The sequence below is a fragment of the Eriocheir sinensis genome, chromosome 36, assembly GCF_024679095.1.
Source record: "Eriocheir sinensis breed Jianghai 21 chromosome 36, ASM2467909v1, whole genome shotgun sequence".
In the NCBI taxonomy this organism is placed as follows: Eukaryota; Metazoa; Arthropoda; class Malacostraca; order Decapoda; family Varunidae; genus Eriocheir; species Eriocheir sinensis.
In genome coordinates, this window is record NC_066544.1 from 12,244,391 (window position 1) to 12,268,465 (window position 24,075).

The 24,075-nt window shown below is 39.4% G+C and overlaps 1 protein-coding gene and 1 pseudogene across 2 annotated transcripts in view; one reads left to right on the forward strand and one right to left on the reverse strand.

Annotated features, from left to right (window-relative positions):
- LOC127007819 (BRISC and BRCA1-A complex member 1-like) overlaps positions 1-23,894 on the reverse strand; it is a 27,193-nt gene extending 3,299 nt beyond the window's left edge. Inside the window, exons 1-7 of one of the 2 annotated variants that reach the window (XM_050879210.1) lie at positions 23,841-23,894; positions 16,025-16,118; positions 5,949-6,121; positions 1,356-1,535; positions 1,042-1,216; positions 684-823; positions 159-401 (exon numbers count right to left, since the gene is read on the reverse strand). In XM_050879210.1, the coding sequence (XP_050735167.1) occupies positions 234-401; positions 684-823; positions 1,042-1,216; positions 1,356-1,535; positions 5,949-6,074 (789 nt within the window). In that variant the 5' untranslated portion in view covers positions 6,075-6,121; positions 16,025-16,118; positions 23,841-23,894 and the 3' untranslated portion in view covers positions 159-233. Of the gene's footprint in view, positions 1-158; positions 402-683; positions 824-1,041; positions 1,217-1,355; positions 1,536-5,948; positions 6,122-7,702; positions 7,852-16,024; positions 16,119-23,840 lie in introns of those variants that run through there. The other variant, XM_050879209.1, reaches the window with a different exon arrangement.
- Positions 8,113-21,844, forward strand: LOC127007817 (uncharacterized; annotated as a pseudogene).
- Positions 23,895-24,075: the final 181 nt, after the last annotated feature.

Below are 24,075 nucleotides of genomic sequence, written 5' to 3' on the forward strand. Positions count from 1 at the left end.
GTCGGACGCCGACGTCAGCGTCGCCGGAGTGAAGGGGTTAAGGAGTAAACTTAGCACCAGCATGGCCTCATTAAGGACTAATTTAGAAATTTGTCAAAGATACTCTTTGATGTGGGTTAATACAGAAGGGGAAACAAATGAATGAACGAGTTACTCACTAGATCCTGACCATCTTTGGTATCCGAGGTATCACAACTTGATATGTTTTGGGATTGAGATTCTTTGTTCAACTGTCAGTCCTTCGGAGTCAGAGTGTAGTGGAGGTACTTCTGAATGGGGCGTTGGAAGGGATGTGCCAATAGTGTACCAAAGTAGTTATGGAGTTTTGTAGCATTGCGGGACACCTCCAACACGTAGCTTAAGCCGCCTTCATCCAGACCACACAGCAGGTCAAAGATGCCCTACAAGAGAGAAATCAGGGAGCTGCATAGACCCAGAAAAGTTAAGTTCGCTGCTTCACTTACCGAGAAGTCCATAAAGATTTTCCACATGCATGATAATTTATAAAATCAAATGCCATTTCACTGAATAGACCCAAGAGTGAATGGCTGCAGGTACTGGTAAGTACACAACCTTCCATCTTTCTCACTCTTGATCATGTGCATATAATAATTTGTACCAAGTCTAGTACCACAAGTTATGCTAAAACAAGTGTATCAGTGAGAAACAGGTGCTCTACTCACCTCACACTTATTGTCATCTGTGGGCGGCTCATGAGTGTACAAAACATCAAGGACGAAGTGAGGGCTCTGGGTGAGGTAGTTGAAGAGCTCCTTCCCTTGTAGAAACTGTGGCAGACAATGTGACCTTCCATAGATCAATACTGTGAAGCAAATGATAAAAAATGTGCTAACAGGTGAAATGATATAAAAAAAATGGTGATAAAAATTAAATACATTTAATTTAAGTAATCAAAACTGAACCTGGAACTTGCTTTCCATCTCATAACAAGTAGAATTTACTTTTTAAAAGGTATCTGTTTGTGATAGTACCAGTGAAAGTTCAACAATGCCAAATGTTTCTTCAAAGATGGGAACTCACTTGTTCTGTAAATATATGGAGGCACTGTGGATGTGCTGGAGCACTTGGGAAGGGTGATCTGGAGGGCAATAAGTTCAAACACTGAACTTAGGTCACAATGGGAGGGTGCTGGCGCCTCTTCCATCTCCTCAATGTAAGAGATTATTTTTTGAGGATCACTGGTGAAGTCTTGGATCTGCAAATAACTACATATGGAACTACGGAACAAAATTTTGGCACATATGTAGTAATAATTTGGAAAGCAAATGAAAATTAGGTTGGCATATAAAAACCACACGCTGACATATATATTCAAGTAATCTGGCTTTCCTTACCCATATTGGTATGTCTTGGAGGATCACCAGAGCAAACTTGTGTCTTGAATCAATGGAATGTTTGTTTTGAACAAAGAGGGTTAGTGCTCGCTTCACCATATACAGGGCAGAAAACTTGGACCCATCAGCCAGTCTGTAGGTCGAGTTGCCTTCCTCTCGGCACACATCCACCACTAAAATCTTGAGGCAGAAATACCTTGTCAGACATACTTCAAACACATATACAACAGAACCTTGCCTGCCCCTCCTTGCCTTAATGCTCCTTAATGGAGAATCTTCAGAAATGTCTGTCACTTTGCCATCATTACAGTCTCACTCAACACATCGTACTTTTCCTTACATCTTGACTAAAATTACATCAAATAATTCCTCAATTCCTGTACACACCCTTGTTACTTTATTACTGCTTTGTGTTTCTGATTTAACCCTCTCGTGCACAATGATGCATTTCACATCAACAAGGGTAAAAAGGTCCTGGCACATGATGACACGAAATGCGTCATAAAAGTTTTAAAAATTGATTAAAAATTAAGTTTTCGGTGAAAGTCTGTCAAATTTGGAAGTGTCATTTGTTAGGATAAGTTTCTTAATGGTAACATATGACAACCTTTCTAAGAAGCGTAGATGAGGAGGAAAGATGAGGAGGAGAGGAGGGAGGAGGGGTCGGTCACACACACACACACACACACACACACACACAAAAAAAAAAAAATAAATAAATAAATAAATAAAAAAAGTTTTCTTGGTGTAACTCGGGAACTAATAGGCGTATGAGGATTTTGAGGATACCATAAGAATCCTCACTAAATTCTGCTTCAAAACATGTATTTGGCTAAAAAAGTTGGCCTGCAAAATTTTGAGCTAACTAGCTAGCTAGGGAAGAGTTGGTACTTAGGATTTATTGTCTATACGGAGACTTGAAACGAGATTGTATTGTTTATTTTCCTCTATTTTTATTTGCGCATGTTCTAGTACAAGTCTTTATGAAGCCATTGATACCAAATTTATTGGGGTACAATATATCTGTGAGGGTAAAATATGTCCAGGAATGTAGAGTATCGCGCCGGCAAAAAAAAAGGCTGGTCGGGCCTGAGAAATGCAAACATGGAATTTTCTGAAAAAATAAAGTTTACACTTATCACTTTGGCCTATGTATTTGTCCCTTAGACGACTCCGTGCTAAAAATAATCTACAGTTCCTGCCACCGCATCATGGCGTCTGCAGAGTGATTAGGTTCCCTCAGTCGAGCTGGTTCAGCAGTCTTCCTTTAGTTTCTGCTCGTTGTGTGCATGCTGAGCATAGTCTTGACACCTCCACTTATGATGTTCTAGAATCTAGATGAACTAATATCTTGTTCACAGGAGTGTTCAGAAGAGTGGGAAGCAGAAGTTGGATTTTTTTTAGGAATCATGGAATTCCAGCCAACTTTTATTCAATGAGATTCATTCCAGAATGAAAACACTAAAAAAAATTGTTTTTCGAGTTTCGCTGCAATTTTGGCTCTCTGTAGGCAGTAAATTTCCTGGTCAAAGATTATAAACTATATTTTTCAGTCTCCATCGTGATAAAATGAGCAACTTTTCTTCAATTAATTTTCCTGTACATCGCACCAGTAAAAAGTTGGAATTTTGGGGGAATCATGGATTTCCAGCCAAACAGTCTGTCCTAATCATAATCTGATTTCACAGTTGAGCTATACGGATGATTTTCTACAACTTTTATTCAATGAGATTCATTCCAGAATGAAAAAACTACAAAAATTTACAAAAAATATTTTTCGAGTTTCACTACAACTTTGGCTCTTTGTAGGCAGTAAATTTCTGGGTCAAAGATTATAAACTATACTTTTCAGACTCCATCTGGATAAAATGAGCAACTTTTCTTCAATTAATTTCCCTGTACGTCGCACCAATAAAAAGTTGGAATTTTGGGGGAATCTTGGAATTCCAGCCAAATGCACCAACCTAGAAAGAAATGGATTTCACAGCAGGGTGCGCCAGAAAATTTTCTATAAAACATCTTTTATGACTTTTTCTCAGTTTCAAAGTGTATTTTCAGCTGACTTTTGCGTTATGGGGGGATATCCCAAGAAAACTCTTGCGGTTTAATGGGGTTAATTACTGCTTGTCTTCCTGATTTAAGATTGTATAAATCAATAAAGAATAAAACAAACATTAAATTTTCTGAACAAATAAAGTTTACACTTATCACCTTGGCCCTTACTCTACTTCCACCACAATAACAGCCCCACAGACTCATCTGCTCCCATCCTATCTTTCTCCTCTCTGTACATGACTCACTACCACCAGCTGGCACCCAGCAAACACCTCTTCCAAATAGGAGCCACTGGATGTCTGGCAACCTACCTAATGTGCCTGAGCAAGAACAGGTTTGATGTACACTAAATAATGACCATTTTCTTGATTCTTCACCATCAATAGCTGCAATTACTTTATAGACTAACCTATAAGGTAAATGGTCAATTTCAGAGTCTATGGACAAGTAATTCATTAACAGGAGGGGAAGACATTCAGGGAACTCATCCTTGACAACATATGAAAAAACTCCTATTGGCTCACAGAGGCTTGGAACTCAATTTTTTTTTTGTTCAGAAAAGGAGGCAGTTAAAGGGCAAAACAAAATAAAAATATAAGACTGCAAACCATTGCTCCAACTCCCTTAGGTCAATTAGGTTGAAAAGTTGTTGATATTCCTCTCTTGAAACCAATAAGTCACATGAAGGAGGAAATACAGAGAAAAAGAGGGCTGTTCCAGAGTTCACTACTGAAAGGGATGAAAGAATGAAGATACTGGCTAACTCTTGCATCAGGAATTTGGATAGCACAGGGATAAATTAGAGTAGAAAGTTAGGTGGAGAAGCTGTGGAAGAAATAAAAGTTGAGGGTTAGCAAACTCACAACAGTAGTGTAGCTGGGCGTTATCGCGATAAGTTATCGCAATACTTTATCGCTGATAACAAAATCGGGTTATCAGCCATCCGCTACCTATTTAAATATATATCGGTATCTTAGTTACTTTTGTAACCAAACTAGTGATAATCGCAACTTTTTTCCGCCTCCGGGGTAAAAAAAAAAAAAAAAAAAAAAAAAAAAAAAAAAAATGTTGTCTCCTCCCTATTGCGCATGCGTGGCCCAGGCGCCCAGTGTTGTATGAAAAAATTCGGGGTATGAAATATCTTCGGTGAAGAGATTTCATTTTTCAGATCATCAACATTAAAACATTAGGTTAGTTTTTATGTTAGACTCAAAAATCAATATATCAAAGAGAAAAATCATTTAACTTTGCTCAAAAAATGATTATTCACTGCCTCACATTTGATATTCCATATTCATTTGTGAGCATGCCATGGTATTGAAGGCAGCCGGTGTTGTGTTATTTGGTGTCCCATCGTCAAAAGCTGGCGCTTTTGTTTACAAACACTGGTCTCTCGTGAACTGCGCATGTTCAGACCAGTAAGCGTAGCCCTGTACAGTCTCACAAAGCTTTTTAACACATTAAGAGTTGCTGGATGGCTGAATCAGACATACAGTAGCACCATCCTCGCTGTTTCTAGAACGACGTGCACTCTGTACATATAAATACAACTCGTACAGAGTGTCGTTCTAGAAACAGCGGGGATGGTGGTAGTGGTACTGTATGTCTGATTCAGCCTTCCAACAACTCTTAATTACAGTTAAAAAGCTTTGTGAGACTGTACAGGTCTACATTTGCTGGTCTGAGCATGCGCAGTTCACGAGAGAACAGTGTTTGTAAACAAAAGCGCCAGCTTTTGACAATGGGGACGCCAAATAACACAACATCGGTTCAGGCGTTTCTAGTATTACCGTCCATAGGTACATGTCAACGTGAAGTTTTCAGGTTTTGTAATACAAGTTTTCTAAAATACAGATAATGAAAATTTGAATTCATCTATGTTTTTTATTTAAAATATCAATATAGTATCGTTTTCGCCTCTCGGACTTATTGCGAGTTAGTGTTGGAATTCTGGATTTATATCGGGTATCGGTTATCGCATATATCTGTGTCTCCAGTTAACGAATATCGGTTATCACCGATAAGGCTTTCCAGTAACAGTTATCGATTATTGGGAATAAGGTTTTCTGTTATCGTGCCCAGCTATGAACAGTAGTTAGCAAGAAATTATCAATAAAAATAGAGGGAAGCAATATGTATGAAATTTAAGATGTATAGTACAGTAAGTAAGAGGGGAGCTGATAAGACACAGAGCTTCTGACTCTATCTAAACAGAGCTGTGTGGGTGGAACCTCCACCAACACATGGGATGCATACTCCACACAGTGGTGGGGGAGACACTCTGGAAGGGGAACATAATTGGTGGAGACAAACAGAAATTAGCCAAACTAAAAATGTTAATTTAGCAATTGATGAGATATAAAGTTTTCATTTACCCTAGATTTTGAATTAAGGAAAGGAAGTGAATGTTTAACATAGATGAAGGGGACTTGGTATATTTTTGTCCAACCATTCCAAACAAATTAGGAGAACTTTGTAAGTGAAATGTTTGGGCATTCTATTCAACACATGTACGTAGGCCAGCTGCTGCATACTCACTATGTGCTCAGGACACTTGACTCTTGGAACCAGAGACTCCACAGTAGTGTTGTTAATCTTCTCCGTCACCTCTTGAACCTCTGGAGAGCAGGAGTCTCCAGAGACCACCTCCATTTTCTCAGACATTCTGAAACTCCTGCACTGAGTTGTTGTAGTTGTTCAGAGGACACCACCTGTCGTTAGTCAAATAGGCAAGATAAGACAAGTGTACAGGGCGTGGGCCTCACATGCTTTCATTACAATTCCTCTCACTCCCCCTCATTTTTAGTTACTATCATGTTTAGATAGTAAAATATTTATTGGATGTCTGTCTCATTTTTATCAAGGTTACTTGAGGAGGTAGATACTCATTTGAATGTTATTCAATTTATTCTCACCTTCAGTATTGTTTACCCCCCCCCCCCTCTCTCTCAAAATAATTGCACATAATACATGAAAATGAATTCACCAAATTCTTTTTCACAAGTATTGTTGTGCAAGGATGGAATAAGCTCCCACCTTCAGTGGCAAAACTATCAATTAAGTTAAAAGCAAATTTGATCCCCCCCTCTTCCTCCACCTTGGTATTGCAGAGGTGCAATACCTTGGTGGCAGTTTGATTTGCTTAGGATTAAGGACAGACCACTGTGTCTGCATGACAGGGTCTGAGTGGTCTGAACATCTATGCAAATCTCTCTCTCTCTCTCTCATGCACTAGATTTTATTGCTTCCTTTTGTTTTGTTTTCTTTTTAGTACTTCCTTTTGTATATGTAAGCATGATTCATCTATCGTAAAAAAATAATAATAAAAAAAAAACTATTGGCTAAAAGCTATTTCAACTTCCTCTCTTCCCTTAAAACTCCTCTCATTTCCTCCTCCTCTGACTCACACTTCCTTATAGTGGTATGGCTGTCCCTTAGGTGTGGCCATGGCTCTTCCAACACACGGGAACTAACCTTGGACCCACCAATGAACCAGGAAATGTTGGGGCAACTTTTTCCTTCTTTTTTTTCCTTATATTTTTTTTGCAGCCTTTCACACTAGAGGAGTATGAAGCAACTACACCAGTATTTACAGTGTGCTTATATAATGCTGGACTTCATCATATTAGCTTCAGCAGACACTAACATGTGACACTAGACAAGCCTTACGAGCCTTATCAATCATGCGGGACACATGCAGTTTAGACTTTCTGATGTCATGTCTACTAGTACTTGAGATGCATTACTACACCCTCACATACCTACATATTTATTAACAGTATCGACACCTATTACACCAAGCAACTGACCTAACCCTAAATTTATCCCTAATGAGTTGAAAGACAGGAATCATGGGAAGATCAATGTTCTGCAGCCCAACAATGGTCTAAGCAAACACCTTCCTCCTTTGTTTGGGCATAAGTGACCTGGCCAACAAACAATGTATGGAGGCGATAACAGCGAGGTGGTGGGGCTCAGGTAGGCCTAGCATGGTGGCGTTATCAGGGGAGGATCGGAGGGGCAGGTGGGCTGAGGGAGGTGTGGGAGATACAGCGTAGCAGTGGTCGCCCCTTGCACACAGCTGCCTTGACACACTTTATTCCGCTCTCAAAGGTCAAAAGCTTTCGCGTGTAAGCTCCACCTTCCTCACAGTCAGTCTGTCAGTTCTACTTGTCGTGCAGGCCGAGTCTCATACTTCCTCCTTTTTCCTTAGCCTCCTTCCTAACCTCTCGGATTCAGACTCAGGGCCAGGCACCAGGAGGAATGCCAATGAGGTAAAGGAGTCTTCCTACCTAAGTCCACCACTTGTTGCCGCCAGCTGGTCCCTCCTCCCTTCCTTAGGCGCCACGGGTCCCACACTCAGCTGGTACAGGGAAACAGCCCTCCACGTCAAGAGAAGCTCTAACCCAGCTGATTCGACACCATGGAGGACCACCAGACGCTTCAACGGCGCCGAGAGTCATGAACGAAGTTGTAGCGCGAAATAAAATGGCATTCAAGTGATGTGTAGAGGGAAAAAAAACTTGCAGCTTTACACCCGCAGAGGATATGCTGCCCAACAAATATGCAGCCCGCGTCACCGTCCAACTGAACAAGCGTCATGGACCCATTACACATGACGCGTGACGGGAATACCTACGAGGCGCAGTGAAAGGCCGAACTAAACTGAAAGGTGGTGATACGCAGAGAAAATAAAAATACACAATGAACCACGCAGGAGAGGTTGCGAGCGTAGTGGACGGTGAGGCGAGGAGGCACGTCCCTTTGTCCAGGCGGGTGGTGAAGGCGTCCAGGCTACACGAGCTGCTGCACTATCTGGCGGGCGGCGCCTCCAGAGTCATGGGCAACCAGCAGGCACCAGCACCCGCCCCCACGGCCAGTAAGGAGAGGAGGCCGTCGCTCCCCAGCATCAGGAGTTTCCAGTGGTCCTGCGGCCCTCAGACGACCATACTCAGGGACAGCCCTCCTCCGGAATTCCTAATGAAGTTAGCGAAGGTAATTACGTCAAAGTTAAGAGGGGGTGGTGTGACATATGTGCCTGTGCGTGTGACCGCTTGTACATTCTCTCAGTTGTGTCCACTGCGTGCCAGGATGTGGAGCCACAAGAAGAACCACCACAGTGAACACACACACACTGGCATACACTGGCACGGCTTTGGAAAGAAACGCCACAAAACACTAAAAGAGGTAATTTGCAAGACGTGAATATTCAATATTTTGCTGACAGGCACACACTCAATTGTATCATCTGTATACTGGGAACAAGTTATATACATAGCAAAATTATCACACACACAGACACATACACACACACAAAAAAAAAAACCTCCCCCAATTTCCAAATCTGTCGTTCTGGGTGTACTAAAGGGCCAGGGCCCTTATGACCTTATGACCTCCCTGGCCTTGGGTTAATATCAGAGGTGGGCGCAGTACTAAAAAATCAGTAGGGCAGTTGCGGTAGTGCGGTACTTTTTCCGGAGTAGTGCGGTTGCGGTAGTGGTCCCATTTTTTTCTTTCCCAGTGCGGTACGCGGTGTGCGGTACTGCGGTAGCGGTAGTCAAAATAAAAAAAAATGCTTCAGTGCCTACCCTGCCTATCCAAACAAAGGAAACATGCTTAAAATAGTACAATGAAAAATCGGCCGGCACCACGGACGAGTCCGGAGTTGTAATGGCTGGCACCGCGCAGGTTAAAGAAGACTCGCAGTGTGGTAGTTTAGTCTGTTTATTTAGTATTTAATTTTGAACAATAACTGAAAAGTCAGAATGATTGAATCATTGATTCTGATGACTGATACCGATTGACTGATTGAGTCCGATTTACTGTAAAAAAGACATTTCTGTGAGCATGCTGTGCTGCAAATGTCGTCTTCGAAAGTTTTCAAAGTACCGCAAAAAAGTACCCCAGGATTTTTTTGTGCGGTCCGCGTTAGTGCGGTATTTTCAGAAATTTTGCAGTAGTGCGGTACTACCGCACTAAGTACCGCACTTGCCCACCTCTGGTTAATATCTCTTGTCCAATAAATATTGCTTGGATTTTTCCTTTTGTAATGCACAAAATTCTCTTCCCATGGTTCACGACATCTCCGCGTCACAAAACACACAAGAAATAGATCTTAGTCCAGAAAGGGGGGAATATACATTTCCAACACTGTGGACTGAACCTGCAACCAACCAAATGGGAATCCACCATTCTACCATTCAGCTAAAGAAGCTTCCCCCCCTGACCGAGTGGGCTTTCCGGAACTTTCCACATCGGGCGGGTCACATCACAGCTTTCCCCTTCGATCTAGATCAATTTCTTTGTGTTTACTGAAGTTACTCATCTTCCATTTCCAATCAACTCCTCAGAGACTGGGCCATTCATCTTCTTGTTCCCAACACAGGGGAGACACATCAGGAGAGGATGCCCACATCTTAGCCACCACAAGTAATGCACATAATTCTCTTCCCATCTTCCATATCTTCATATCACTTAACACATGAGAAGTTGATCTTAGTCCAGAAAGGGGAAACATACATTCTGATGCTGGGGACTGAACCTGTGACTAGCCAGACAGGAAGCTGCCACTCTACCATTCAGCCAAAGAGGTGCTCCCCTTACTGAGTGGACTTTAAGGCACTTTCTGCATTGGGATCTGGATCTGGATGATAATGCGCAGGGCACCTATCAGGTGCATAACACGCAGATGCAGATGACATATAATATATATTTAATTTTGTTTCCCTGTCTTCATCTTTCTCTTTCCCTCTGCCTTCCACTATCTTTTACAGGTTGTGAAGTTAGTTATGAACTAGTCTAAAATGACCTGGGGGTGCCATGGGTGCAGCAACCCTACTTATCATGGCCTTTACTTCTCATCATAGTTTTGAGGAGTAGACTGATAACTTTCCCTACTTTGTGGAAAACTCAAAATCGATGATGAAATTACTCTTACTGTAGGGGCTTCGGGGACAACCCCCTCCACAAATTGATCCCCAAAGCTCTCATCAGCCCCATCTTTGACCTCAATTATGAACTGCACCTTACCTCGCCAACCATCCACACCCTCTTCCCCTGTACCTTCCTGATTACCTCCTCTGCACGCACTATACCTTTCCCCTCATCCCCTTCCTACATTCTCCCCCTCCTTGCCACCCTTTAACCCTGTACTCCTCAAAAATCTTTCTTCTTTCCACTGATCCTCTGCTCTGGCCTCTCATCCTCCTACAGTCTGAATTGTTAACTCCTCTCGCCCTCATTCATCCGCTACTGCTTATTTTCCCCCCTCCTCTGTCTTTCCTCTTTTCCCCTTGACACTGAAACAAATATTTTACTATCTCTTCACCACTCTTTACTCAGGCAACACACTCTTCAAAAAAATATATTCAGTGATAAATGGGTAAGGTAATCTGCACCTGGTCTAACTAGTCTCATCTCATTACTGTTGATATTAAAACTCAAGCCTCAAGTGATGCTATCCATGAAAGACCTTGATGGGAAAATGTTTCTTATGTCACCTGATGCTCAACTGAACATCTGTATTGGCACTATCTTCCTACTTGCTTTGCCTAGCTGACATTACCAACTTCTACGACTGTTTCACAATCCTTTATGATCTCCTTGCAGACGTCTATGATGTTGTTGATGTAACTTGCTTCACAACCCATGACTGCCGTTATTATCCAACACAAAATGACAATTAAAAATTCTTCCTAAAGTTATATATAGGAGGAACTTGGTGGAAAGTTTAAGTGTGTGTTCCTCCTCCCTGTCAGTGTCAGAACTGCTGGCATCCTGATAAACATTGAAAATCTACTGTACGCCCCCCTCTTTGTGCTAAACCTGACCATGATTGCTCAACTCGTCCTTCAGAAATTCGTCTGTCCGAACTGTAGTGGAGGACATAAAATCTGCTATCCAGACTGTCCTACCTGTCATTGAAACAAGTTGATGCACACTGCTTCCAACAAGGTCACCAAAAAGCTTGTCACATTGGCTTCACCCTTACCCCACTCCCAGCTTCTACCTTGATCATAACAGGCTCAACTATATATATAAAAAAAAAAAAAATAAATAAATAAATAAATAAATGAAATTAAAAAAATAAAATAAAACCTGCTGCTGCACTATCCCTTCTCTCCTATCCCTGCCCACTATTCACCTCCCTTGCCCATTCTGTTCTTCCTTCAGTTACACTCACTTCATCCTCTGTTCCTTTAGCCTCAAACGCTTCTCCCCTCCCACATTGGACTTGTATACATATACACGTTGTTTGGGTAGGCGGTGGCCGAAGTGATAGCGTACTGGGCCCACATTCACCGCGTGATGGACGACGCGGGTTCGAATCCCCACGCTACCACTCGGATTTTTCAGTCACCGCCGAGTGGCTTAAAACTACCCACATGCTGTCCTGAAGACCACCCATCAACCCGGACTCTAGAGGAAGCCGTCCAAGCGAATCAAGAACGAGTTCCGGGGGGCAGCATGAGCCAATGCAAGATGGCGGCACTATAAACACTCGCCTGCGCCAGAACGGGCTGGGCCGACCATCAGGCCCCACCTGGAAGAAGCCTTGGGCCGACCATCAGGCCCCACCAGGAAGATGCCTACCGGCGCAACAGGCAGCGACGTAAAAAAAAAAAAAAAAAAAAAAAAAATTACAACCAACCATCCAAAACCTACTACTGATCCTGCTTCTCCCCTTTTGTTCTCAATGACTCCTCTCCTGCTTCTCCTGATTATACCATCTCCTTAACTGTAGATCTTATAGATCATCATCACATTAACACCCCAGTCTCATTCCCAGTCTTTACTCTGCCACCCCTAACTTCTTGAACTGTTCTTTAAAAAAAAAGTTGAGGGCTTAGAGAGAGAGAGAGAGAGAGAGAGAGAGAGAAACTTTCTTCTCTGTTACATTTTCATAGAAAAATTTTGTTTGATTCATTTGAATGAAAAATTATAGTACTTTGCTTCACAGCCCTTTTAGAGAAGCAAATAAGAGGACTTGCATTTCCGCCTCTCACGCGAGGGACCAGATGGCACAGTGCTGCCGTGTAATGTGTATATTATAATGTACATGTGTATGTATGACTGTACGTGTGGCGACACCCGGTCGGTGTCGCACAACAGGATGTCTAACAACACTGATGACTTTCATCAACAGTCATCATTTGCTGATCCTAGTGTCAGTTCATCACAGCTTCCCACGGCCAAAAGCACGACGTGTTGTTAGACATCCTGTTGTGCAACACCGACGGGTACAGTCATACATACACATGTACATTATAATATACACATTACATCAAGCGAGCGATGTAATGTGTATATTATAATGTACATGTGTATGTATGACTGTACGTGTGGCGACACTTAATGGAGTTTGGAAAGCCCCATTGTATGTCAACATTTAGTACAACTTGCACACAGTATTAAGGAGCCCTTTTGGTGAGAGTAAGCTGTCAAATATTAATATAAAAAGTGAAAATATTCCAAATTGAGTTATATGTTGTCCCAACATCTACTGGCTCAGAGGCATCGAGTGGTGGTGTATTTTTTTTGTCTACCGTAAATTTAAATACCCCCGTCGAAGGGGTTTAAATACCTCGCGTGTGGGCGTGGCGCGCTGGGAGTCACTATGGTGTATTTTTTGCAATGAATAATGCATAATAATCACTTATCAATGCATTCTAGTCAATCACACAACTCAGTTGGTGCCTCTCATCACGGCACGCCCCCGCTCAAGGCCAGCACTCCACAGCCTCCACCCTCAGTGCATGGGGAACCTTGTTTGAAAGGGAATCTCAGCGGCATACATAGAACAAGGACTGGAACTCAGAGAGAAAAGAAGAATAACACCAACCAAGGGGAAGAAAAGGAAGAGGAAGGAGGACATTGGAAGTACCAGTGAGCAATATGCAATGGGGAACTTTTAGACCAAACTCTGCCACAACAAGGGGCTTGGCGCATCCTGACACCTTCGCTCTTGAGTAGCTAATACCTTTTATAAAGGGGAACCAGGTGCCATATCATTATGTACATGCATTGGTATGTGATTACTGAACCCATAGCATTTATATAAAAGCAGGTTTGCAGCACTGTAACTTCACTGGGGCATGAAAATGGAAACCAAACTTTAATTGTTTTTCTCAAAGCTAGGTATAACTAAATTTTAAACTGTTTTTCACTTTTATTTTTTGCATGACATTAATAAAACTTGAGTTTATATAAGTTCAACTCTTAACGAAAAAAACGTATGTGATTAGATTTTTAAAAGGTCATATTTTTTCCATATCTAAAAACACATTTATAACTTAGAAAAAAAAAAAAAAAAATGAAGCCCGATACAATAAAAAGTAATCACATATGTTTGTTAGGATAATAGACAAGTGTATTATGTAAGAAATTTTTTTGGGGGGTCTCATCATCTTAAAATCATAATATGATGATTATGGTACTGTTATACACAAACCATAGCCTAATCAAGACCGTAGATGCAATTTAGAGCTTCGCCGTACTCTTACCTTAAGTCAGATGCGAGATGTATACTTTTTCTTTTTGAATTGTTCTGTTATATTACATTATGATTTTTTGCATTTCCTATAGTTATTATTGAAATAACCCAGCTAGTATACTGGAACCGCTCAAGTGGTGTCTACTGACCGTGCAGAAATCCAAAAGAGAGACTCACCACGGCTCACCACGTAACTGGGTGTGGTAGCGGTGGACACTGTTAAAATGGTTACAACACTGGCTGGGTTATGTCAACTTGTCTAAGTATGGTCTATTTATTATTATTTGCATTTGTTTGTATTTAACCCGGTAGCAGCGGGGATCATATTTCTTAATGGTCCCCCCAAGCGAGAAAAATGAGAAAAAATCATCCCTCACACAAACCATTTCATAATATATATCCAAGCATTTGTGATCAGATTATGTATCATCTATTTTGGGGGGTTTATACCATGGCACAAATTTGGCCCGTCGCTGCTACACGGTGAAGCCACAAATTTGGCCCGTCGCTGCTACTGGGTTAAGTAGTTATAGCAAATTAGATTATAGCTTATGCTTATTTCCCATCTCCAGATATGCTTTTATCCACTTGACTTTCAAGCTCACAGATGTTAGGTTTACCATGCAATACTTATGATGTGAGGTTGTGTCACTTTCATCACTCCGGTTTTGAAAGTTATGTTATTTCACAATAATCTGACAACTTATCTCATTGGCTTGTGTTCATGTCCCCCCTTACCTCTGTATTACTTTTGACTAAGATAATTTTTATTCATACATGTGTGTGTGTGTGTGTGTGGGTGGGTGGGTGTTAATCTGTTATGTTTTGCCCAACCAGAAAAAGTGAAGCTTATGCTTGTGTTGTCATGTCATTTCTACTTTGGCCTAATTTATTTGTAATTCATTAATTCTTTTCCCTAACTAATTCTGCTGTATGGTTGGCTATACAGTAAATCAATGGTTACCAGTTGGGAACTAAATATATCTGGGTTGGTGAAAGAAGTTATTTCTTATTGTTATTAATTATCTGTCCACTCAAGCAGAATTCATGATATTAATTTATTGTGCCAACAGATCCTAACTGCGAAATCACTGGCTGAGGACAATGTTGATGGCATTACAAAATGTGTCTTCATTGTAAGTTTATGCAACTTATGTTAATTATTGATGCATTTACATTTGTCAATATTCATATAATTTTGGTAGATATGTCAATAATAGTAATAACAAGTACCAGTAGATAATTTCCTATTCACAAAGCTTTTGACCTTATTCTGCAGAAGTATGTGTGTAAGCACAGTGAACCCCTTGGAAAGCGGCTGTTCCAGTATGTGTTAAAACACTTCCAACTGGAACCGTTTGTCCCCCCTGGCACTCCAAATGAAAATGAGCGCTGTCCAGTCAACGAAAATGTGCTGTCGGGTAGTGCCTTTGTTGAGGCCTCCAACTACTTGATGTCCCTCCTCACCGACTCACAACAACTAGAGTTCTACATCAAAGTGATTCTATACATCACGTTGTGGCTATAAAAGCTCAGAGCTATAAGAGACCCACTGCTCTGCACTGACTGAGAATAATCTGATCTATTTTGTCTGACAAGGTTTTGTTTTTATTAATCTCTTCACCTAAAAAAAAAAAAAAAAAAAAAAATATATATATATATATATATATATATATATATATATATATATATATATATATATATATATATATATATATATATATATATATATATATAAAGTGTTTTATTCCAATAGGTATATGCAGGAGATGAAGAGAGAATAAATAAGACTGATGTGTTCGATTTGATTTCTGCTGCCCACCAAGTGTCCACCTGCACCCAGCGCACCTGCTGCCTGCCTGACAACATACTGATGGCAGTGGTCAATGGTGTTGTGAGTCAAATTAAGATTTCCATTTGAATTAGTTGTACTGTTCAGTTTTTATGTGAATGGTGCACTGTTGCTCTCAATGAGTTACTGTAACATTTCTCATATTCAATTAGATTTCAATCTTTCTCTTGTCTTTATAAGGTTTCTAATCATAAATTTACCGAGAATCTGCACTACAATTTGGCCACACTCACACAGATGCACGGCAAGGAAAGCGTGAACACCAAATACCTCCACAGCTGGTTTTGTCAGCACTGTCCGCGCCTTGTGGTGTGGCTCCACCGCAGCATCGTGCACATGCTGACTGTTGGCTACCGCACCATCCCTGAGAACACAGAGGAAGAGGAGGTGAGCTTGAGATGTAGAAAAAAAAAAAAAAAAACAGGAATAAATACAGTGAAAACTGTTAGAATTTGATTACTGATTTATTATTTTCTTTTCCTTTGTTTTCTTCTAGGATATCAGAGACACTCCCATCCTGGATCACCCTGGTAAGTCATCCTGCAAGCCTGCATCCTGCTCTCATATGGCTGCTGACCTGCTCCTTGCCCACCCTCTATACCAAGCAGCAGAAGAACCAGGCTCTTCCTTCCTCCAACAACCTCCTCCTTGATCCTCATGTTTTCATCGAGAAAATGGTGGGCGCACTTCTCCGTCTTAATTTTGCCTTCCAAAACATCTTTTAATATGATAGTGCATTTTATGTTTTGTGCTTTGTTAAAGTTTTTTTTCACTTTGTTTTCTTATATTGTTAAAAGCTATGCAGCATAACAGCTATTTTCTTTGTTTCAGATTTTAGCTGTGAGCCCCACACACTGGGACCCACTATACAACAGTGATAACCATGGTCTCAGTATTAACAGGTGATTACCTTGAGATTTAACCTTTTTGAAATTGGCACTCAGCATTCTCTTTGTTGGTATGTAAAAGGCAGTATATTTCACATTCCCATTTACCTTCACAAAGAAAACTAGTAGAGCAGTAATGCAACAATGTAGAGAAAATAATGATGTCTCTGTGTGCAGGTTCCAGCATCATGTGTTTGGTTACCATGGTGCCACCCTCGTGTTCATCACAGAGGGTGACAACATGTTCTGTGTGGCAAGTGACCAGGAGTGGCGAGACTCCAAGCACTTCTGGGGTGGCGAGCACGCCGTCTGCCTCCACCTTACCCCAGAGTACAAGATTGTCGAGAGTAAGGAAACTATTTACTGCAGGGCAATCAATACTTAGGAAGCTAGTATTTTGTATAGATATCATTAAACAGCAGATTTAGTATTGGTTGACCATACCAGATTTTTTTTTTTTTTCCAACTGTTGAGGTCCACAAATTACTTTGATCTACATACATATACAGGAAAATTACAGTACTTTCCTGGCGTGTTATAATTATGATCTCTTTTCCTCTGCCCTGTTAGGTGGTGCCAAAATTCTTTACTTCAACATGACATCTCGTGGATTCCCAACCGGGTTTCAGGTGGGCACTGACAGCACCAACCGAGCACTCACTCTGGACTCGAATCTCACCATTGTCACCTACCGCAAAATCCCCTACAAGCTGAAGTCTCTGGAGGTGTGGGGCTGCAGCACCATTGAAGTCAGGTTAGTACCACTTTACTTTTAATTTTTTTTAATTTGTATTTGTAGCCTACAGAAAGATGTTAGTGCTTTGAACTTGTCTGCCTATTAGCTAGATACCAAAACTACCGTATTTCACGGTGTATAACGTGCACCCCAAACTTTAAGACAACAATTTTGGGAAATAGTTCTTAAAATGCTCAGAAATATGTACGGTTAAAGAACATTGATGATGCACAGTTTCCCAAAATTTATATATTTTTGGTGTAACCTGCACTGCTTGAATTGACAAGTGTCCTTGAGTAAAGCAATAAAAATGGCGGTCGGGCTGGTGTTGTGAGAAATACATCCTCGTACATACTGATGATGCACAGCTTTTGATTTCATAAATAGCATATTATTCTCACCATCACTCATAGGTTATGACAGACAACTAGGCAAGACACAATTCACCTGGTTCTGGTGACACGCAGCATGCAGCTGTTTGTTATATGGGTGTGGTTGTGTGGTTTTCGAACAATGCAAATGGTGCCCAGGCTTGTGTTGCGAGAAATAACTCCTCGTACAAGACTCTTGATGTACAGTTTCTGATATCATATTTACCCCATTATTTTCACTAATATTAATAATTAATAATGAACACATGGATTTTTTTTCCAATATGATTTTTTATGTAGCTTGTACTGCTTGAATTGGTAACAGTGCACCTTAGTCATACAAAACAATGCAAATGGCGGCCGGGTCGTGTCGGCGCCCGAATAACAACAAGGCATGGGCAATCCTCCACCGATTTCATTTTTGTATAGTAGTTATTTGATCGCCATGTATTCTATGGTAACGTATTATAAGACAGCTATGGACTACGAAGGATCATAAACAATAATAAAGGTAAGTTTGCAGTTGTTATTGGACAAAACGAAAAAAAGACCGTTAACACACCCCAAAGAAGAAAAAATAAATAAAAATTTGTACCTTCGGTGTACAACACGCAGGGGTAAACTTTCAGGCATTTTTTATGTGAAAAAGGTGCGTGTTATACGCCGCAAAATATGCTATATATAATGCAGTTTACATGGTAAACTTTATAAGTACAATTACTATATAGAAAGTTTAAGCTAAATGTTTTGACAACTCGTTAATTTTTCCCCATTTACCTACTTTTTGTCTTTTGCAGGGAGGCCCAGCAGGAGCAGAAGAAAAGAGAAGTAAAGGACACTGAAAATCGCCGCAAAGTCAAATTGAACAGCTCTGATTGGCTAGACAACCCTGATCGCTATCTTATTGAATTGGCCGGCACAAGGTTAAGTTATGCCCAGTATGACAATCCTCAGCCTGAGGCCTCAGGAACTAAGTGAAGAATATGGGGAATTGTGGTCCTGTATTGCTCAGCAGTATACATACATGGTGTAAGTGACATTGAGTTCATGAATTTGAAAAAAAAAATAATAATAATAATTTTCTCCCTTTTCATTTGCAGATCATTCCCCATATTTTCAGATTTTTTATTTTTTTTATTTTTTTTTTTTTTTATATCATACCTCCCCCCCTCACACAGTGTCACTTTGTTGTGAATGGACTTTTCAGCAGAAGAGTGACATGGCAGTGATAGGTCAGTATGCTTTTGGTTAACTTTAGTGATGGCCATGAAGTTAAGTGAGTCCAACAGGTTAGGAGGACACTTGGATTTCCTTCTTGGCTGTGGTTATTACTTTGGTGTTATAACTTTTATTCAGTCACCATTATAACCAACATTTTATAAGTGGCTTTCATAATTCTTTACATGTGGTGCTTTTTTATTGAGTGCATGATTTCTGAATATGATTGTGATCTGTGACAGCACCACAGGTGCCGTAGCTCTGAACAAGAGCCCAACCAGTCATTTGTGTTTTCATTTGTTTTCAGAGGAAATATCATCCATTTGTTTACTTTTATAAATGCTCAAGGTGTGATGAGTGAGTAACTGATAATCAGTAACCGAGAAACAACTTGTGCCAAGTTCAATCACTCACTCAGGCACAGCCCAATTACCACCAAAGAAAACCATAAATTGCAAGATGCTAGTTCATGTGCCAGTGTCATGCCATTTTAATCCAGCCACTGTTTGATTTTTTTTGTAAATATATATTTATTTGTGTGGATGGATTCAGTTTAAAGTGCAGCTTAAGATTTCAAAGTTCCACAAAATTGATCCACCACTGTAAACACAAAAAATTATGTACTATTGCAAATCACATTGTCAGCAAGAAATTATTACTTCTAATATAGAGGAAATTATTACTTTTTACTTTCACCAAGTCTATTGGTTTTATCATTCATGACAACCTATATTGTGATGGAAATGTTCCAGAATTATACCCTAGAATTCACAAGAAATGTTTAGCATGGAAGATGAAAACCTGGCAGGTATGCCATGCTTGATCAAACTAAATCAGTGGCATCAGTCATTATAAAAGATATATAATTTTACATTTACTGCTGAATGGCACAAGAGTGGCAGGAGGAGGCTGTTCCTTATTGGAGAAAATGTGTGGTGTGACTGCTTGCATTGTTCTTGTAGAGATGTTTCCTGAGTTGTTTCAAACAGATAATGGACCTCAAAAATATTTGTAATACTGTCTTTGGACCAACTCAGGTTTAAAGGGTTTTGGAACTTAATATTTTTTTTATTATTTGTAGGCTCTTTTTCATGTCTCAATTAAACATGTTATATTATTAGTGCTATTGGCCTCCTTTTTTGTTGCCTAACATGTGAAATATTTCTTCAATCTTTCTTGTATACAAATGCTGAGTGACTGAAACTGTCCTCTTTGACTTGACGTTCCATAATTCTTAAGTGTGTGTGTATATATATATATATATATATATATATATATATATATATATATATATATATATATATATATATATATATATATATATATATATATATATATATATATATATATTGCATGTTTCCTAGTACAGAAATATGTTTTAGAGAAAAGGTGTTGGAAACCATAGAAAGTGAAATACATGGTAGGTAATGCATAATACAGACATATAACAAAAGAGGAAAGCCTTTTAGTTTAGCAATATGCTTAAATGTTTACTTGTTAAAGAAGCATGCATATAATGATTGAAATCTAGAGACAAAACAATAATTTATATTTGATTGTAAAGTAGAAATTAGTAAACAAAGGTGTTTCTATGAGGGTATAGTAGATAAAATTATTTGAAACTGCTCTTAGCTATTTGTTGTATAACCATTGTATATATTTACAGTATGTAGAAACACACAGTTATTACTATGTATTTTAAAAAGATCAATTGCATCACTGCCCACAATAATTTATTATTTTTTATCAGCATCACACAGTGGAAGCTCTACTGTGCAGTTACCTAGCCAGTTTAATAGAGTATTTCATTGCAAGTGTTAATCCAGACCAAATGTATATAAGCTGAATTGTACAGTTGTATAAAAGTGCAATCACAAAATCATTTATAATACAGTTTTGACACTTCTGTGATAACACGTTAGCTACAATAATAGAGATATATTTCCTCAGCCTTCAGATTCTCATGCAATAAGTAAAACTTTATTCCATAAAATGTTTTAGTACAGCACTGTTTTATATTGTTACTCATAGCTGTTTAAATTATATTTATCATGAAACATTTTTTAATATGAGAATTTGTCTTCTTTGATATTATATTTCTATACAAAATTGTGTAATCATGTTCAAAGTTGAGGCCCTCTTTCTGTGCATGTGTTTTATTAGAACAAAAATAAAAAAAGTTGAAAGAAATGTGCTGATTGGATTTGAACAAAAGAGATTCGCCTTGACTTCACTATAAAGTTGAAGATCAAAGATGAAGCCTGATTCCAAAGGATGTCCGTGCTAATACTTTTTTTTTCTTTTTTTTCTCTGGTTCCTTCTATTTAATTTTCATGCCATCAAGGTTCAAGTACATCTCTGGTTGCAGAGCAATAAGTCCAAAAGTACACTGATTAGTAAATATGTATAGAAAGTAGGTTGAGTGCTTTTCACCCACAGAATTGAGGTGAATATTATTAAACTGGATATTGGATATGTATATTTTGCTACTAGTGTTGTCTCTTTTGGCATAAACCTTATGCCTTACGTGAACACTTAAATTATATTTCTTTGGTAACATCTTGGAATTTTATCTTTAATTTTTTGGATGTGGAAGTTCCAAATATTAATTTAAGACTTGTAATGACACTTTTGATTTGCATAATGGCAATGTTATTATACTGTCACACCAAAACACCTCTAAATATGGCTGTATATATCCATATTTTTTAGTGAAAGCAAAATCCTATGGCCCCATATTTACGGTCCCTGAAATGCAATAGTGTAAGTTTATAAATGTATTGAATCTGAATATATCTCTTTCCCAACAATGTATGATGCAAAAAAAGTTGTCACAGAATTTCATGGCTTGCCTTGTTAAATAATTGTTACTTTGTCATACTGCATTTGCTTTATCCCTGTACATGTTCCACCAAAGCTACCTCCCTGACATTGCTGCCCCAAATCCAGGATCACATCTCAGTTACGCTACTATTAATTACTGATAAACATGAAAGAAGGAAGGAATAAGATTGGTACTCTGATGTTTCCACTTCTCACATCCACTATTTCCAAAGGCCAAAGGGGAGATCATTTGGGTTCTCATTAGTGATTTTTGGTTCAGGGTACAGAAGAATGGTCAAACTACCACCAGGGCCATTAAACTACACCTGGAAATGCCCTAAAACTACAAAAACCGTGTCAAATATGTGAGATAGGGTGTCAAAGTGTTTTAAGAATAGAATAAGTGGTCCTATGTGGCATGGCAAAACAACACGACAATAAAAGAGAAGTAAAAAGAAGTGTAATAGTGGAAACAAACAAAAGGGCAGAAAAAGAGAAATGCAAAAATGAAATTCCAGAGTAAGCTGAAGTGAAATAATAAAGGAAAAGAAAACAAAAGCAAAGTCAGAGGAGGCAATTAAGTGAACAGAAAAACAGCTCAGGGCAGGGTGAAGTATATATAAGTGTGCACAGTGAAGGAACTATAAGAGTGCATAGTGAAGGATCTAAGTGTGAAGAAGTGCCAGGGAGAACCTAAGAGGCTGTACAAAGTGGAACAGCTTGAAAGACGAAGAAGAAAAAGGCAGAGGACGGGGTAGGTTATGACTGGCTATATACCTAGTTACTTTTTCCCATTAGAACCTTCATATCAGGGGGCATGGGCGTGGCTCCTCTTGAACAGTGGCGGCAGAGCTGTGGCTTAACACAATAGGTCGTATTATAAAACATTCCGTCCCCCAAGCACCAATATTTGACAAGGCTTACATTGGAGTTGTGGGCATTTCCAGGGTTAGCTTTATGACCCTGGTGGCGGTAGTCTGACCCTTCTTTTGTATCATGAACCTAAAATACCACTTAGAAAAACAAGACCTGATCTCTTTATTTGCCTTTTGAAATAGTTGATGTGAGACCCGAAATACTTAAAAATACCTAAAATATCACTTATAAGAACAAGACTGGATCTCCTTTTTGGCCTTTGGAAATGGTTGATGTGAGACCCGAAATACTTAAAAATTCCTAAAATATCACTTATAAGAACAAGACTGGATCTCCTTTTTGGCCTTTGGAAATGGTTGATGTGAGACCCGAAATACTTAAAAATACCTAAAATATCACTTATAAGAACAAGACTGGATCTCCTTTTTGGCCTTTGGAAATGGTTGATGTGAGACCCGAAATACTTAAAAATACCTAAAATATCACTTATAAGAACAAGACTGGATCTCCTTTTTGGCCTTTTGAAATGGTTGATGTGAGACCCGAAATACTTAAAAATTCCTAAAATATCACTTATAAGAACAAGACTGGATCTCCTTTTTGGCCTTTGGAAATAGCTGATGTGAGACCCGAAATACTTAAAAATACCTAAAATATCACTTATAAGAACAAGACTGGATCTCTTTATTTGCCTTTTGAAATAGTTGATGTGAGACCCGAAATACTTAAAAATTCCTAAAATATCACTTATAAGAACAAGACTGGATCTCCTTTTTGGCCTTTTGAAATAGTTGATGTGAGACCCGAAATACTTAAAAATTCCTAAAATATCACTAATAAGAACAAGACTGGATCTCCTTTTTGGCCTTTGGAAATAGTTGATGTGAGACCCGAAATACTTAAAAATACCTAAAATATCACTTATAAGAACAAGACTGGATCTCCTTTTTGGCCTTTTGAAATAGTTGATGTGAGACCCGAAATACTTAAAAATACCTAAAATATCACTTATAAGAACAAGACTGGATCTCCTTTTTGGCCTTTGGAAATAGTTGATGTGAGACCCGAAATACTTAAAAATACCTAAAATATCACTTATAAGAACAAGACTGGATCTCCTTTTTGGCCTTTGGAAATAGCTGATGTGAGACCCGAAAACGTCTAACAATACCGACCTAGGGCTGACCAGGTGACGGTGACGCTTGACCAATGAACGTGTAAAATTGAACGGCCCGCTCGTGCAACCCTCCGGCTCCTCTGCAGACGTTGCCAAGCCGCCAGGTACAGTCTTGAGCCCATGGCGGTCGTGCAACCCAGTGGCAAAGAAGAATGTAGATCCAAATACTGAATCTGCCATAGTGAAGGAAGCCTCAATATATTAAATCCCTAGAATACTAGTTAAGCCGAGTC